This window comes from Camelina sativa, chromosome 16 (assembly GCF_000633955.1).
Source record: "Camelina sativa cultivar DH55 chromosome 16, Cs, whole genome shotgun sequence".
Lineage (NCBI taxonomy): Eukaryota > Viridiplantae > Streptophyta > Magnoliopsida > Brassicales > Brassicaceae > Camelina > Camelina sativa.
In genome coordinates this window covers 18,528,123-18,542,619 of record NC_025700.1, presented here as the reverse complement: position 1 = coordinate 18,542,619, position 14,497 = coordinate 18,528,123, and the positions used below count along the sequence as shown (strand labels likewise).

Genomic DNA, 14,497 nt, shown 5'->3' with positions numbered 1-14,497 from the left:
CACACACCTTAGCTATCTATCTATTTTGAGAATTTTGGTCTAAAATTATCATATAACTAATCAAAATATTAGATTGGGATTTAAAAAAGTAAAACAAATAAAGTAAAGTACAAAAATTGGAGTCATATTAGAACCAGAAATTTTATTTTTAGTGATTTAGAAAACTATTTTATGCAAAAAATAATGAAATAGTGTTTAAGAAAAACCTTATTCATTTGCATATTTTATTCACATTGATTTATACATCTTGGATGGCTTTATAAGACTACAGACTTACTTTATGGAGTCTTCACCCATCTCTCACCTCTCTCTTTCTCTCTCTCTCTCTCTCTCTCCAATTTCTAACCATTTTCAAAGAAGCTTCATAATTCTCTATATATATTTCATTCAGAAAAAAATATAAACCATAAATCAAAATATAGACAAAATCTGGTGTAAAAAAACACAGAGAGACTCTTTCAGTTCAAATGAAACCAATGAGATTTTCTTGGAAAAATATATGTCTTCCCATAAGCTGCATCAATAATAACACAAACCAGAAGACTACAACAAACCCATCAAAGGAAAGACTTCTTCTGCTCTCCAGACAGAACTCTGTTCCAAGCAAAGTCTACATGTCTGATTTCAGCAATTCAACCATCTCACTCAACGACCTCTCCAGCTCTTTCCTCGTAAACGTTCACATCTTCACCTACGAAGAGCTCAAAACGATCACACAAGGCTTCTCAAAGTATAATTACCTTGGTGAAGGAGGATTCGGGGAAGTCTACAAAGGTTTTGTTGATGATAGCTTCAAGACTGCTTTGAAAGCTCAGCCTGTTGCTGTTAAGGCCTTGAAACGAGAAGGTGGACAAGGCCATAGAGAATGGCTGGTAATGATTTATCTACATCTGCATATTGTTGAATCATACATTTCAAGTATAATAGTACAAGGTAATATGAGAATGGTATCATAAAAACTAATGAAAAAAAAAAAACGTTTCTTTGAGATTCTGCAGGCTGAAGTTGTAATCCTTGGTCAGTTGAAGCATCCCCATCTGGTGAATTTGATAGGATACTGCTGTGAGGATGATCACAGGCTTCTAGTCTACGAATACATGGAACGAGGCAATCTGGAAGAACATTTATTTCAAAGTGAGTCCGTTAAAAGACCAAAATCATACTAGAATTCAAAACAAGATGCAGATTACTAACAATATGAGTACTATTTGGTGCAATGCAGAGTATGGTGGAGCCTTGCCTTGGTTAACAAGAGTGAAGATTCTACTTGGTGCTGCGAAAGGCCTTGAGTTCCTTCACAAACAAGAGAAACCTGTCATATACAGAGATTTTAAGCCTTCCAACATCCTCTTGAGCTCGGTAATTCGAATGCTTCTCGTCTTATATTTGCATTACTAAATATCTATTGTTATGTCAAATAACTTGAAGTTTCATATCTGAAACTTACAGGACTTCAGCTCTAAGCTTTCAGATTTCGGATTAGCCACAGATGGATCAGAGGAAGAAGACTCAAACTTTACCAAAAGTGTAATGGGCACAGAAGGCTATGCAGCTCCAGAATACATCTCAGCAGGTTAAAGAAAGAACATAAAGATAAGGCTACTTGCTATAAACCACATAGCCGTTGCATTCTTAGCTTACATGTTTCATGGTGCATTTCAGGTCATCTGACGACAATGAGCGACGTGTTCAGTTTCGGGGTGGTGCTTTTGGAGATGCTAACAGCTAGAAACGCGGTTGAGAAGTACCGGGCAAAGAAAGGAAGGAACCTGGTGGAATGGGGAAGGCCCATGTTAAAGGATCCAAACAAGCTTGAACGGATCATAGACCCGAGTCTTGAAGGGAAGTACTCGGTTGAAGGCATCAGGAAGGTAGCTGTTTTAACTTACCAATGCCTGAGCCACAATCCTAAGTCACGACCCACTATGACCACTGTAGTCAAGACCCTACAGCCTATTCTAGACCTCAAAGACATCCAAAACGGACCGTTTGTGTACATAGTTCCGGTGGCAGGTTCAATTGAAGTTCACGACATCAAATGTAAAGATGATGTCAAAGTCGTAAAAGAGGAAACGGAGGAGGCAAAAGTCTGCCCACGACGTCAAGCTGGTCGAAGGAAAAGACGTAAACACAAGGCAATGAAGTCTCGCGCAGTGTATTCAGACACTGCTTTGTACAAGAGTCTAGGAAGCAGTTTATATACCCCAGCCAACTAAATCATGGACAGAAAGCAAAATTGTTTAATTTTTATACAGGTATAGATACTAGGATACGTTAGTATACATGGAAAATACCAAAAAGGTTGTGTTAGAATAAATGAAAACACCATAAGGTTTCATGACACTCTGCAGATGTTGTGATAGAAACGTAGCTTAAAAAGTGAGCTACATAGATATTTAGCAGTCATTTTTCAATTTTGTAACCTCAGATGTATAAGTCTGAATTGTATGCGTGTTCAAAAGGGACAGTATTACTTGGAATCTTTTTCACCACAAAGACTCAACATCAAATCCTAAATTGACTGTAGTTCACCAACTAAGAATTTCAGTGGTAAGCTTGTTTTTCCTAGTCAATGTTTTAGAATCTTGGTACATACGCAAGCATGCTCATAATTCAGACAAAAATAATTTCATATGAAGCCAAGAATTAGATCACATACCTTGGTCATGAAGAAAGACTTCTCAATCTTACCAAACCCCACTCAAAAAGACGTGTAGGAAAACTCTTCTGTGGTTGCTTTCGTCTCCTCTAATTTCTACATGGTCCTGATTGGCAAACGAACAATAAGAAGCAGACATTTGGTGGATCAGTCTATTTCTATGGTGACTTCAATACCTAACAGGTTATGTCACTAATCAAAACTGAAGCAATACAGAGAACTGTGATGAATCGTGAAAGTGATGTTACAATACAGAGAAACTAGATTATCGAATTTTCATGAGATCAGTAAAACGTTACAGATCTACTACTGGTACTGGCTTACAATCATCACTTAACTTCAAGTTCTATAAGACACTGAAACATATAATTCTATATATGCAATAAACTAGAAGACACGTTACAGATCTACTACTGGTACTGGCTTCCAAGTTCAGTAGCTAGACAATGATGTGGAATCTACTCAATACCTCAAATTTATTGAATACTGATATATTGAATGTAATTTTTCTCTAACATTACACCTAGGATTCTTTACAACGAGCTCAAATTAGTAACACTAGAAGGCATTCCAGAAAATCTTCAAGCTTGAGTGCCACACTGAAGCAAAAAGACTTCCAAATACCAAATATCTCCAACTAGATCAACTTTTTCTTTCTTTTCCTCCTAGGCTTCTTTTTGACTACTCGGTTCTTAGCATCCTCATCAGTTTGATCTCGTAACCAGTCCGCATGATACTTCTCATCGTATGGAACAATCTCTCCATCGAGAAACGGCTCTCCTGCAGTAAACAATACATGTTTAAGCGGTAAAAAAATAGTACTGCAGGTACTAAATTTAAAGGCTAAACCTCCTTCTGTCCACAAAAGAAACCCAAAAATTTGATTTATGGGTCAAAAATTCGATTTTTTTCGTAAGAAAATCCAGCCACTAGAAGAATATGTAGATTCATACAAGCAACCACAAACAGAGCCAACAAAAGGAAACAAAATTTAAGCATCAAATCAAACCTCCATATCGATTGTCACCATCAACTATAAATGAATCTGGTAGAACCCATCTAACATCAGGCAGAGCTGCAATCAAATACAAGCACAAGTTACAGCAAAACTAGGAATTACATGAAAAAAAATTCCAAAGTAAGATAAGAAGACGAGATTTTAAGGGTCCAATGTAGTTGATACATCTAATCTTGTAAGTCAAAGGTTCATGAACCCTGCAGCCAAATGCATAATAGTACTTTGTGGATACAGAGTATATCGATGTCTTCGCTTCTTTTTCGCTACACACACACACAACAAAGCAACCTCAAAATCAACATATATACCCCAANTAATTCTATATATGCAATAAACTAGAAGACACGTTACAGATCTACTACTGGTACTGGCTTCCAAGTTCAGTAGCTAGACAATGATGTGGAATCTACTCAATACCTCAAATTTATTGAATACTGATATATTGAATGTAATTTTTCTCTAACATTACACCTAGGATTCTTTACAACGAGCTCAAATTAGTAACACTAGAAGGCATTCCAGAAAATCTTCAAGCTTGAGTGCCACACTGAAGCAAAAAGACTTCCAAATACCAAATATCTCCAACTAGATCAACTTTTTCTTTCTTTTCCTCCTAGGCTTCTTTTTGACTACTCGGTTCTTAGCATCCTCATCAGTTTGATCTCGTAACCAGTCCGCATGATACTTCTCATCGTATGGAACAATCTCTCCATCGAGAAACGGCTCTCCTGCAGTAAACAATACATGTTTAAGCGGTAAAAAAATAGTACTGCAGGTACTAAATTTAAAGGCTAAACCTCCTTCTGTCCACAAAAGAAACCCAAAAATTTGATTTATGGGTCAAAAATTCGATTTTTTTCGTAAGAAAATCCAGCCACTAGAAGAATATGTAGATTCATACAAGCAACCACAAACAGAGCCAACAAAAGGAAACAAAATTTAAGCATCAAATCAAACCTCCATATCGATTGTCACCATCAACTATAAATGAATCTGGTAGAACCCATCTAACATCAGGCAGAGCTGCAATCAAATACAAGCACAAGTTACAGCAAAACTAGGAATTACATGAAAAAAAATTCCAAAGTAAGATAAGAAGACGAGATTTTAAGGGTCCAATGTAGTTGATACATCTAATCTTGTAAGTCAAAGGTTCATGAACCCTGCAGCCAAATGCATAATAGTACTTTGTGGATACAGAGTATATCGATGTCTTCGCTTCTTTTTCGCTACACACACACACAACAAAGCAACCTCAAAATCAACATATATACCCCAAAAAAAAAAGATTCGATTTTTATGGTTTTTGATTGCAATATATCGCTAAAGTTAGAGTCTTTTGATAAGTTACCTCCCAAGAGCCATGGCTAGGGTTTTGACAAAGCCTTGGACGATGTGATCACGAGGTGGGTATCCATTGGGAGGCTTCATGAGCACAAGCCAGTGCTTGTAATCGCATCCCTCGACTAAACTCGGCACCGGTGGTATTATTAACTCAGAGCAACGAGTCGCATCCGAGTTAACAGAACCGGAGCTGCCGGAGAACGGAAATAACGGAGCAACTCGAAACCGGACGGCCGCCGTCAAGTTTAACGGTCTTCGGATGATGATGCTCGCCATTGATATGGTTCAACAATAAACGTGAGAGCCTCCAAGTGAGTTAGAGGTTCCGCTTCTTTCTACGTTTCAGTTCAGAGACCGTAAACCGATATATGGTTTGCTTTTGGTTCGGTTTTCAGATTTTATCAGTAGGAGCTGAACCAATTTAGTTTGGTTTTGATTTGGTTCGATGATATTATATTTCAATTGATATTACAGATATTCCAATTTAAAGAAATATTTATAGCTAAAAGAATTAAAAAAAAAATTGGTTATACAGTTCGAATTAGTTATGTAAGTGGTATTTAGATCTATAGTATTATCATATCTAGGATTAATTAAGATCACATAAAGATCTCGTCTGTTCCGTAAGAAAAAGCCTAAACGCAATCTAAATTGATGATATCAAACTTTTTTATAATTACTATTACTAATCTTTTTTTTACAACAATTACTCTTACTAATCATATGAATTATTTCTATAAATTTATTATAATAAATTGTAATATACCACTTCTTTGCGAGTCCTATTAAAAAAAGATAAGATTATTTTTAGATTTATGAAAAAGAAGTTTCTAACATTTTTACCAATTAATGATGAAAGTTTAAAAATGAAAATAAAATTAACCATAAATTAAATAAAATTATTGATTACCGGAAGTCCACGATAAAAAAACACGGTGATATTAGATAATAGATATCATAACGGCGTATTTCGACGATATCAGGATTGATAGGGAGGAATTTTCTTCTTTCTCTTTATCTTTAGTTTCAAGAAATGCTAATGTAAGTGCGGATTCTTTGGCACGCCAAGCGCGTACATCTCCGCATCATGTTCTGTTTGTAAACAATTTCCCACCCAATTGGCTCGTTTGAACTGATCTGTTGTTGACAAAAAAAAAAGAAAAAGATATCATAATTGCCTCTTATTAGACTTTGTCTAGGATTTTCTTCAATTACCACCTCCTGCAAAACTGAATTACAACTACTCTACTCAATAAACAAATCAGTTGAAAAAAGTAATGAATAGAACTTTAAGATTAGTCTCATCTGTTTTTAACTTGGAATCAGATTTTGTATATAGTTTTTGATGATTGGTATTATTTGTGGTTGTTTAGGGTTAATAAACTGTGTAGGACTAATTTATCAATTTATCAAAACAAAAAAATTTAGCCATGTAGACATAGTTTTGTATTGAATTGTTTGGGTTATGTGTTTTAGGAAATGTGATTTCAACTGAAATAAGATTTAATATAGAGCTGAAGAAAATTGATATGGAGGATTCCAATATTGGGCATTAGTTGTGCATACCACATGTGATAGAAATCAAGTAGTTCATAAAAAAATTCTCACAAATTACTTTAGCAAATTTTAGAACTTCAAATATTGTAACCGCACATGTTTAAGGATATCAAGAAACTAAAGTTTTTATTGGTTTTGGTTTTTGAAAATGGTTTTTGGTTTTAGGTTTTCCAAAAAAAAATATTTATAACCATAAGTTTTTGAGAAAAATGATGTTTAAAAATCTAAATTTTGAAATTTTTCTACAAATTTCTAAAAGAGTTCGAAATCCCATTTTGTATGTTTTTGAGAGTCCTATGTTTTAACTATTCAATTGTAATAGTTAAAATATTTCATAAATGCTTTAAAATAAGAAATAAAGATAAAACAAAAAGACTAAACAAATTACAATTGAAGAAAGCAAAATTCAAAAACCATGATCCAAAATCCAAAAATCATAACAAAAAAAAACAAAAACTACAAAACATACTAATAAATATATATAGATATATAAATATATATATATATATATATCTACTAGTTAAAAATTATGCACAGAGGCTAGAACCTAAAACCAACTCATATGTCATGAAATAGTTAAAAACATAATACGTACATGGTTTTTTTTTTTTTTGAGGGCAATGTTCGTATATTGAACATTAGTATATCAGCAAATAAACCCTACAAATTATTTGCTTCAAAAATCTATTTATTTACTAAATAAGCTATACTTAAAATATAACACTTCTAAATCGATACACTATTAGGCACGCCTCTACAAGTAACACCCGGTTCAGAACTCGGAGCCATCAACTCATACGGCAAAACCCCGGCTCCACACCGGTTCCTACGGCTAGGATCACTATTCCTCTTCTCTATCTCCTTCTCTATCCGTCCTATCTCCGCCGAGAATCCATAAAACGCATCTACGATCTCAGCATCTCCGGTCCATATCGACGGCTGTTGTCTCTCTCCGATATACTCCTCATCAGGCGAATGCGTCGACAGTGTATCAACCACCGCCATAAACTTCGTCGTTTGCAACAAACTCGGCATCGACGAGAAAAAATACTTTTGAGGATCTTCCATAAAACTCGCGAACTCGGGGTCTGACTCGTCGGGAATCAACCGCCGCATCAACGGTGGCCGGTTCGGGACGTAACCACCGTAAGGATATTGTCCGAAGTTGAGAGCAGCGTGTTGTGCTGACGCGAGCCAGACGATGGTGGTGATGATGGAGACGAGGTCTTCGACGGTGGAAAGCTCCGGCCACCAATCAGCGTCGCGGTGGTCGGCGTGACCAACATTGATCGATTCTGAGTACCAGGCTTGGAGCTCTGTATCGGTTTGGATTAAGTTCGAGTTTGCGTAATAACGTTCCACGTAGGTTCGGACCCAGGTTTGGATTGCGGACCATAATAAGAGACCATCGTTGGCGTATGGGTAATCTTCGACAAGTAATTTCAAACCATGTGGTTGTGTTGAGTCAGGAACAGCCATTCCCCTGAAAATATAAAATAAAATAAAAATTTAGATTCTATACAACAACAATTATTACAAGAAAATAAACCAAATTTAACCAGACAAAAAAATATCTATCTTAGTAGTACTACTATATTATTTCCATTACTATGGCTACTACATTATTACTATAAGTTTTGTTAGATTTATACATTTAGTTTAACACTAAGTTATAAATTGAGCTCAACGGTTAGTTTAGCGGATATTGAATTACCTTCGGATGAGATCAGCAGGGAGACCTTCCATATCGAACCGCCATTTGTTTTTGTAAGCAGCGGAACTAATCTCTAGACCGTATTGACCAGCTGTGAAGCACGATTCAATCACACCGTCCGCACTGATCAAGGTTTGTCGTGCCACGGCATTGATTTCCAAAGTGTACCTCATGTGAGGGTCTAATAATTTGAATATCGGATGCATTGCGCTCAGTTGTCTATGAGCAGCTAATATAAACGGCTCCAAACACGCATGGGTACGTAACCAATGATTGACAAGCTGGTGGACACCAGCGTCATTGGACCCAACGTGGGCCTTAGCTAGCTGCCACATCCAGTTGGAGGTTGCGTCTACAGGAGGTGTGACCACGCGCTTGGATTTTCGGTTTGAGCCTGATTGAGAGGGAAGGCTTAGCTCAATGGCTATAGGCTTGAGTGTACCAAGACGGGTCAAGAACAATATAGTTCGAGTCGCGTAAGCCTTACGTCCATCGAGCGAGTTGATTCGATCTAGAAACGGTAAGTATATGTCATGGTAGTCCACCATAAACAGTCGGTTCCTCTCTACCGCCTAAGGTTCAACACAAAAAAAAAAAGAGATTAAAATCAGTAATTTACTCCAAAAAAAAATAATTTTATAGTGTATAAGTTATTGTAGATCATGTATATTCGTACTTGTTGTACGGTTAAGCCGTCAAGGTGACCGATGATGTGGTCTTCGGTGAGAGCGGAGTGAAGAAGACCTGGTCCATAGATTTCGGGGTCAAGGTTGCTGACCGGTGGGTAAGTTGTGACTCGTTCTATGTTGACTGGGTTTATTCCAGCTATGGCTTGACGTGCGAACTCGTCATCTCTAAGCCATGCGTATTTATCCTCTACATTAAAGTAAAAAAGAGTCATTAGATAATTTTAACTACTAAGATGATTCAAGTAAGCAGTTTAGATAGCTAATATAAACCAGAAACGCGCTTTTACTTAATTAAACTATGTAACTACCACCACTATACAAATTTAAACTTTTAGTGGAAAACGAATAAACAAATAAATTAAGCACGTGAATCTTATTTCTTTTTAAAGGGAATCGAAGGGGAAGTTCCAAATACACACAGCAGTAATGTACCTATAGGCTATAGCAAACCATAAAATAAAGGTAAAAAGTTGGTAATGATTGGTCCTTAAACGGTATGTGATTGCACATGTGTTAAACTTATGAACCTCGAATTATCATGTAGATATAAACGAGTTAATGACATAATTAATAGATATGGTAGCTGTAAAAAAAAAAGCTGTTAGAAGTAATTAATGTGCTTACTTGAAACTATTTTAGGAGTGTCGTATCTAAGCAGTCCTTCGCTAGATTTGTGGAGGCTAGTGACGATCTTAGGCAAAGGGAATTTCTTGAACATATCATCTTGAAACCCTAACTTGAGAAGTAAGCCTTCTTTGTAAAGACTATCGATCTCACCGAAGTTAGCGAAGTCCTCAGCCAAAATACTCGCTTTTAACGAAGGTATAAGGTTATGTAAAACAGCTNTACTTAATTAAACTATGTAACTACCACCACTATACAAATTTAAACTTTTAGTGGAAAACGAATAAACAAATAAATTAAGCACGTGAATCTTATTTCTTTTTAAAGGGAATCGAAGGGGAAGTTCCAAATACACACAGCAGTAATGTACCTATAGGCTATAGCAAACCATAAAATAAAGGTAAAAAGTTGGTAATGATTGGTCCTTAAACGGTATGTGATTGCACATGTGTTAAACTTATGAACCTCGAATTATCATGTAGATATAAACGAGTTAATGACATAATTAATAGATATGGTAGCTGTAAAAAAAAAAGCTGTTAGAAGTAATTAATGTGCTTACTTGAAACTATTTTAGGAGTGTCGTATCTAAGCAGTCCTTCGCTAGATTTGTGGAGGCTAGTGACGATCTTAGGCAAAGGGAATTTCTTGAACATATCATCTTGAAACCCTAACTTGAGAAGTAAGCCTTCTTTGTAAAGACTATCGATCTCACCGAAGTTAGCGAAGTCCTCAGCCAAAATACTAGCTTTTAACGAAGGTATAAGGTTATGTAAAACAGCCTTAAGTCTACACGCAGCAAAAGTGTTCTGCTTAGACTCTTCGAACTGCTCATCTCTTGGCACATACATCGGTAACGGTTTCTCCACCCGCCTCTCGGACATCAGATCCGTGTCTGTTGAAGACCGGCCGGTTCGACAGCGTCTAGGGTAAGGAAAGTCCCGACCACCAAATGTGGGACGGGATAGTTCACGAGATATGTCTGGATTTCCTATGTCGTTGTAGACATCAAAATCATAGATTCTGTCTGATAGTTTCCTCTCTCCTTTCCCATTTCCTCTTAGATTCGCCAACTCTTTCTCCCTTAATGTTCTTAGACCGGAAGGTGTCTCGTTCGGCAAGTAAGGCTGCGTAAATTTCCAACAACAGTTAATTTTTCTATCCAAAATATATAGTTGGACGTCACAGTTGTTAATAAAAGACAATATTGGGACTTTGGACCCACCATGATATATGACTATATGATATTTATGATCACATTTAATACGTTATGTTGATGGTTTTGATTAAAGATTTAATTAATTACCTGATTAGTAAAGAAAATTCGTTTGGATGGATGGTCTTTTTGGGATTGGACCCAAGAGTTGCAAGGGAAGTGAACAGGGCCACATGCGAAACCTTCGATGGTGATGCTCTCAAGGAAGAACTCTTTTTGGTGTTTGTTGGTCACCATGATGGCTCCCGGCGAACCAAAGGCCGAATCAACCGTGAACTCCGCCGAGTAATGGACTCTCTCCGCCTTTAAATTCGATTTCTTTGACCAGTCTTTCAATACCGCCGCTTTACTCTTCTTTGGCTCATTCGTTTCTGTTACAAAGTTTGACAAATAAAGAATTGGGTAAATTAGTCTAAAGAAACTAAATATTCAAAGTTTGACCAAATAAAACTAGTAATGTTTTTTAATGACTTACTTGGATCAACTTCGGTGCTAATAAGCTCCAAGACGACGTTCCTACCGATTTTATCAGTAAAAGCATCCAAATGTTTAACCAAAGTTTCTTTAAAATCCTCTTTGTTCTTGTTTCTCACCGTTGCAACCGCTCTCACCTTAAACTTCACCGCTTTCTCCTCCTCTTCCTTCTCCTGTTTTCTACCGACGGTGTTGATACGCAGCGTTTTAACCAAATCCTCGCTGATGGCCGCCACGATGCTGCCTGAGTTGTTAGCAGCTCTCATGGGTCTCGGCTCAAAAGGGTTGATAGAGAACTGCGTCTTCTGTGTCCTCTTCTTGATGGAGAAACGCGATTGAAACGGAAGTGATGATCTTTCGAAGATCAGACGAGAACCCATTATCTCATTAGCTAGGGCCATTTTTAACAAATTAGTACTACTATTTAATCTAAATCTGAGTGTTTTTGTTGATGAGATGGTAGAAAAGATAAAAATAATAAAAAAAAAAAAAGCTTCAAGAATTGAGTTTGAGAGCTTTCTTTATTTGGTGCGTTCTTGATTACAAATAAGCGGCAGGTCACAGCTATTTATATGCCTTATAAGTCAGAGAGAGAGAGAGTAGAGAGACCAAAAGGAAAGAGAGCTTTTTTCGCCGTCCACACGTTTTTTTAATTGGAATATTCGTAGTTACTTGTCTTCTTTCATTTCGTCAAATCATATTTTTATTCCTCTCTAAATTAGTAACAAAAACACGAGAATTATTCAAAACTTGTTGTTAGATTTTCTGAAAAATGTTCAACTTCAACATAAGGTAACTTTTAACACTATTACTATTAAACAAAACAAAAACCTAAAAACAAAGAGAGAATTATTGATACCTTCGAAAAATATATTCTTCGAGTGATTATTTTTTTAAAATTATTCTTTCGAGTGACTTTGCTTTAAACAAAATTTACAAAAAGATTATATATAAATAAATATATACATAGATATTTTTGTCAACATTTTTATATATTAAAAAAAAGAGCTTCACAAAAAAAGAAGAAGAAGGAAGATCTCGTAATTGAGTCAAAACAGAGTTCCGGAGTCATCAGACACGAACGCGTCTTAAAAAAAAAAAGTTGTGAAGGAAGCAAACGAGGAAGTTAATAATGACTCTTGAATGACAATAATACCCCTACTCTTTCCTGAATTGGTGTTTATATATCCCCGGGGATCGTCATGTAAAGTTGACATTTCCTTTTACTTTCTTTTTTTATTTAAATAAATAAATAAAGATCACCACAAGGCACAAAGTGAAGTAAATTAATAATTCGAGCATCGGACTTTGAAGATCGGTTTGTGATAGTTTAATGAAACAGTGGCTTTGATGATTATATCTTGGGCTCCATGCCTCCATCATAGAAAGTTGCTCATGTGCCGGACATATATATCTTTGGCATACATTCAGTGTAAATTTACTATTCAGAACATGTCCATAGAGTACTGTAATATCAAACTGTATATCGGGTTAATAAAATCACATGAACTCTCGCCAGCTTCGAAAGAAAATGCATTCGAAATAGATATCAAGATCAAACAACAAGTTATATTACATTATCTGTAAGTTGATTATTAGATGATATCTAGTTTTTGTCACAATGAATCGAGTATCATATCGTTTAGTTAAAGATTACCGTATAATTAGTTCTACGTATACATCCATTTATATTTCATAAAATTATCTCCGATCCGAGAAGCTAAATTGCTCACGTTTTTAGTATATTATCCACAAATGTATCATCTCGATATGCATGGCAAAATCTTATCAAAATCAGAAGTTTATATTAATTCGTGATGTATATCATCGATCGTCATAAATTATAAAACTAATTAAGCTGATATACATGTATGCAAGCCGACGTTTCAAAAGTTCGATCGATAATACTTCAACTTTGTTTTCATCTGCAGCTCGATCGTTTTTTCCTCTCTTTATCTTCTTTGATTAACTTCATCATATTTTAACTAATAGTCACGGTATCTGATTCTTTTAAGAGATTTTATATTTGTTTTGTAGGAAGCCTATAAATCACTTATGCAAACACATAACCATGCATATTTTAATTCATAACGAATTTAATATTCTGTATACATTAACCAATGCGATCACACTTTTTTTTTTTTTGATCAAAGCTATCACACTTTTAAGAAGGGATAACTCTTACGTAGTATAGTCATAGCCACCATATTGGTACAAGAAGTTGCCCACGCGCCGCCTCTTGGGTTTGGCTAGTTAGTCTCTTTGTTGTAGTTTACTTACTATTTTATGAAAAGTTCGTTAAAGTTTTTAGACTTTTACTAGTATACGACTAGATTAATTAACTTATTAGTCTATGCTAATTCGCACCTAATCAGATATACATGTATGATATAATACATATAGTGGAAATGGAAATAGTTTTTCAACATAACTTGTTTTTTTTTTGTTGTCTGAGAATTCTACATAACGAAAACACAATTGACCTAGTAGCGTTATATTATAAATCGTATTGACCAATTATTCTGTTGGATGCAGCGGGAGCATGGTCGTATATACTAGTATTAGTTAAGTCTCAAGGTTTTGTCTCCGGCTTCTATTGACCATGCTACTCGCGATCGGTCGATATGACTTCAACGAAACTATAATCCGCAGACATGCGCAACAAAGTCAAACATATATAAAAATATGAAAATATGAGCTAGTTGAAATTGAAACCCAAAAAGAAAGCTATACACATCAATATATATTTTGTAAAATACATACGTTGTCGCTAGTTCAACGTACGGGTTTACCTTTGATTCTTTAATTTGAATATCATGACACGTTTGAATAATTTTACATTTGAACTCTTCGTACACCTAATTTAATTTTCAACGGCAAAGACCGTGTTAAATTTTGTTCTTGTAAATTTTATAATTAAGTTTTAAGCACAAAAAAATGTGTAAGCACGTGAAATATAAAAGTTGTGAACGTGAGACTCTCATGCGTCACAATTTCGTGGACGTTTATGGACCACGCATGATCGAGTCTTTTCTTTTTCTTATATAAAAGCTTGAATAATGTTTAAGACCCTTTAACCAAAAAAAAACTCGAACAATTTTTTTTTGGTCAAAAAAGCTGCTTGAACCGTTAAGATTTTCTTCCACAACAAAAGGTTCATCATGTTTATCACTCCGACCAGGGATTGAAATAAAAATGATGC

At 35.6% G+C, this 14,497-nt stretch overlaps 4 protein-coding genes across 5 annotated transcripts; 1 reads left to right on the top strand and 3 right to left on the bottom strand.

The window, feature by feature from the left end:
• Window positions 306–2,489, top strand: LOC104751103 (putative receptor-like protein kinase At1g72540). Its single transcript, XM_010472979.1, has 5 exons — window positions 306–872; window positions 999–1,134; window positions 1,223–1,359; window positions 1,450–1,573; window positions 1,663–2,489. The coding sequence occupies exons 1-5, from the start codon at window positions 468–470 to the stop codon at window positions 2,214–2,216; spliced, it is 1,356 nt and encodes a 451-aa protein (XP_010471281.1). The 5' UTR covers window positions 306–467; the 3' UTR covers window positions 2,217–2,489.
• On the bottom strand, window positions 3,112–4,143 carry LOC104753800 (multiple organellar RNA editing factor 7, mitochondrial-like). The gene is made up of 4 exons (XM_019237791.1): window positions 4,113–4,143; window positions 3,843–3,965; window positions 3,669–3,734; window positions 3,112–3,439 (listed from the first exon to the last, which is right to left on the bottom strand). Exons 1-4 carry the CDS (start codon window positions 4,141–4,143, stop codon window positions 3,297–3,299), a joined length of 363 nt encoding a protein of 120 aa, XP_019093336.1. The 3' UTR covers window positions 3,112–3,296.
• LOC104751102 (multiple organellar RNA editing factor 7, mitochondrial-like) lies at window positions 4,078–5,492 on the bottom strand. The gene is made up of 4 exons (XM_010472978.2): window positions 5,029–5,492; window positions 4,809–4,906; window positions 4,635–4,700; window positions 4,078–4,405 (listed from the first exon to the last, which is right to left on the bottom strand). The coding sequence occupies exons 1-4, from the start codon at window positions 5,295–5,297 to the stop codon at window positions 4,263–4,265; spliced, it is 576 nt and encodes a 191-aa protein (XP_010471280.1). The 5' UTR covers window positions 5,298–5,492; the 3' UTR covers window positions 4,078–4,262.
• LOC104751101 (lipoxygenase 4, chloroplastic-like) lies at window positions 7,120–11,818 on the bottom strand. Of its 2 annotated transcripts, XM_019237588.1 has the most exons (7): window positions 11,297–11,818; window positions 10,912–11,192; window positions 10,389–10,732; window positions 9,606–9,826; window positions 8,969–9,168; window positions 8,293–8,864; window positions 7,120–8,061 (listed from the first exon to the last, which is right to left on the bottom strand). In XM_019237588.1, exons 1-7 carry the CDS (start codon window positions 11,694–11,696, stop codon window positions 7,305–7,307), a joined length of 2,775 nt encoding a protein of 924 aa, XP_019093133.1. In that variant the 5' UTR covers window positions 11,697–11,818; the 3' UTR covers window positions 7,120–7,304. The 2 variants fall into 2 exon arrangements, with proteins under 2 accessions (XP_019093133.1, XP_010471279.1); XM_010472977.1 differs by lacking the exon at window positions 9,606–9,826 and having other exon boundaries at window positions 10,168–10,732.

What these genes read in the sequence shown, in the direction of transcription:
- LOC104751102 (XM_010472978.2), bottom strand. Translation starts at nt 5,297, where the DNA reads ATGGCGAGCATCATCATCCGAAGACCGTTAAACTTGACGGCGGCCGTC. An exon ending in CTAGCCATGGCTCTTGGGAG is followed by an intron (nt 4,907 to 5,028) that starts GTAACTTATCAA and finishes GTGTGTGTGTAG; the next exon opens with CGAAAAAGAAGCGAAGACAT. An exon ending in TTTGACTTACAAGATTAGAT is followed by an intron (nt 4,701 to 4,808) that starts GTATCAACTACA and finishes ATTTGATTGCAG; the next exon opens with CTCTGCCTGATGTTAGATGG.
- LOC104753800 (XM_019237791.1), bottom strand. Translation starts at nt 4,143, where the DNA reads ATGTTAGAGAAAAATTACATTCAATATATCA. An exon ending in AAATTACATTCAATATATCA is followed by an intron (nt 3,966 to 4,112) that starts GTATTCAATAAA and finishes GTTGATTTTGAG; the next exon opens with GTTGCTTTGTTGTGTGTGTG. An exon ending in TTTGACTTACAAGATTAGAT is followed by an intron (nt 3,735 to 3,842) that starts GTATCAACTACA and finishes ATTTGATTGCAG; the next exon opens with CTCTGCCTGATGTTAGATGG.
- LOC104751103 (XM_010472979.1), top strand. Translation starts at nt 468, where the DNA reads ATGAAACCAATGAGATTTTCTTGGAAAAATATATGTCTTCCCATAAGC. An exon ending in AAGGCCATAGAGAATGGCTG is followed by an intron (nt 873 to 998) that starts GTAATGATTTAT and finishes GAGATTCTGCAG; the next exon opens with GCTGAAGTTGTAATCCTTGG. An exon ending in CCAACATCCTCTTGAGCTCG is followed by an intron (nt 1,360 to 1,449) that starts GTAATTCGAATG and finishes TGAAACTTACAG; the next exon opens with GACTTCAGCTCTAAGCTTTC.
- LOC104751101 (XM_010472977.1), bottom strand. Translation starts at nt 11,696, where the DNA reads ATGGCCCTAGCTAATGAGATAATGGGTTCTCGTCTGATCTTCGAAAGA. An exon ending in TAGCACCGAAGTTGATCCAA is followed by an intron (nt 11,193 to 11,296) that starts GTAAGTCATTAA and finishes ACTTTGTAACAG; the next exon opens with AAACGAATGAGCCAAAGAAG. An exon ending in CCTGCTGATCTCATCCGAAG is followed by an intron (nt 8,062 to 8,292) that starts GTAATTCAATAT and finishes TTATATTTTCAG; the next exon opens with GGGAATGGCTGTTCCTGACT.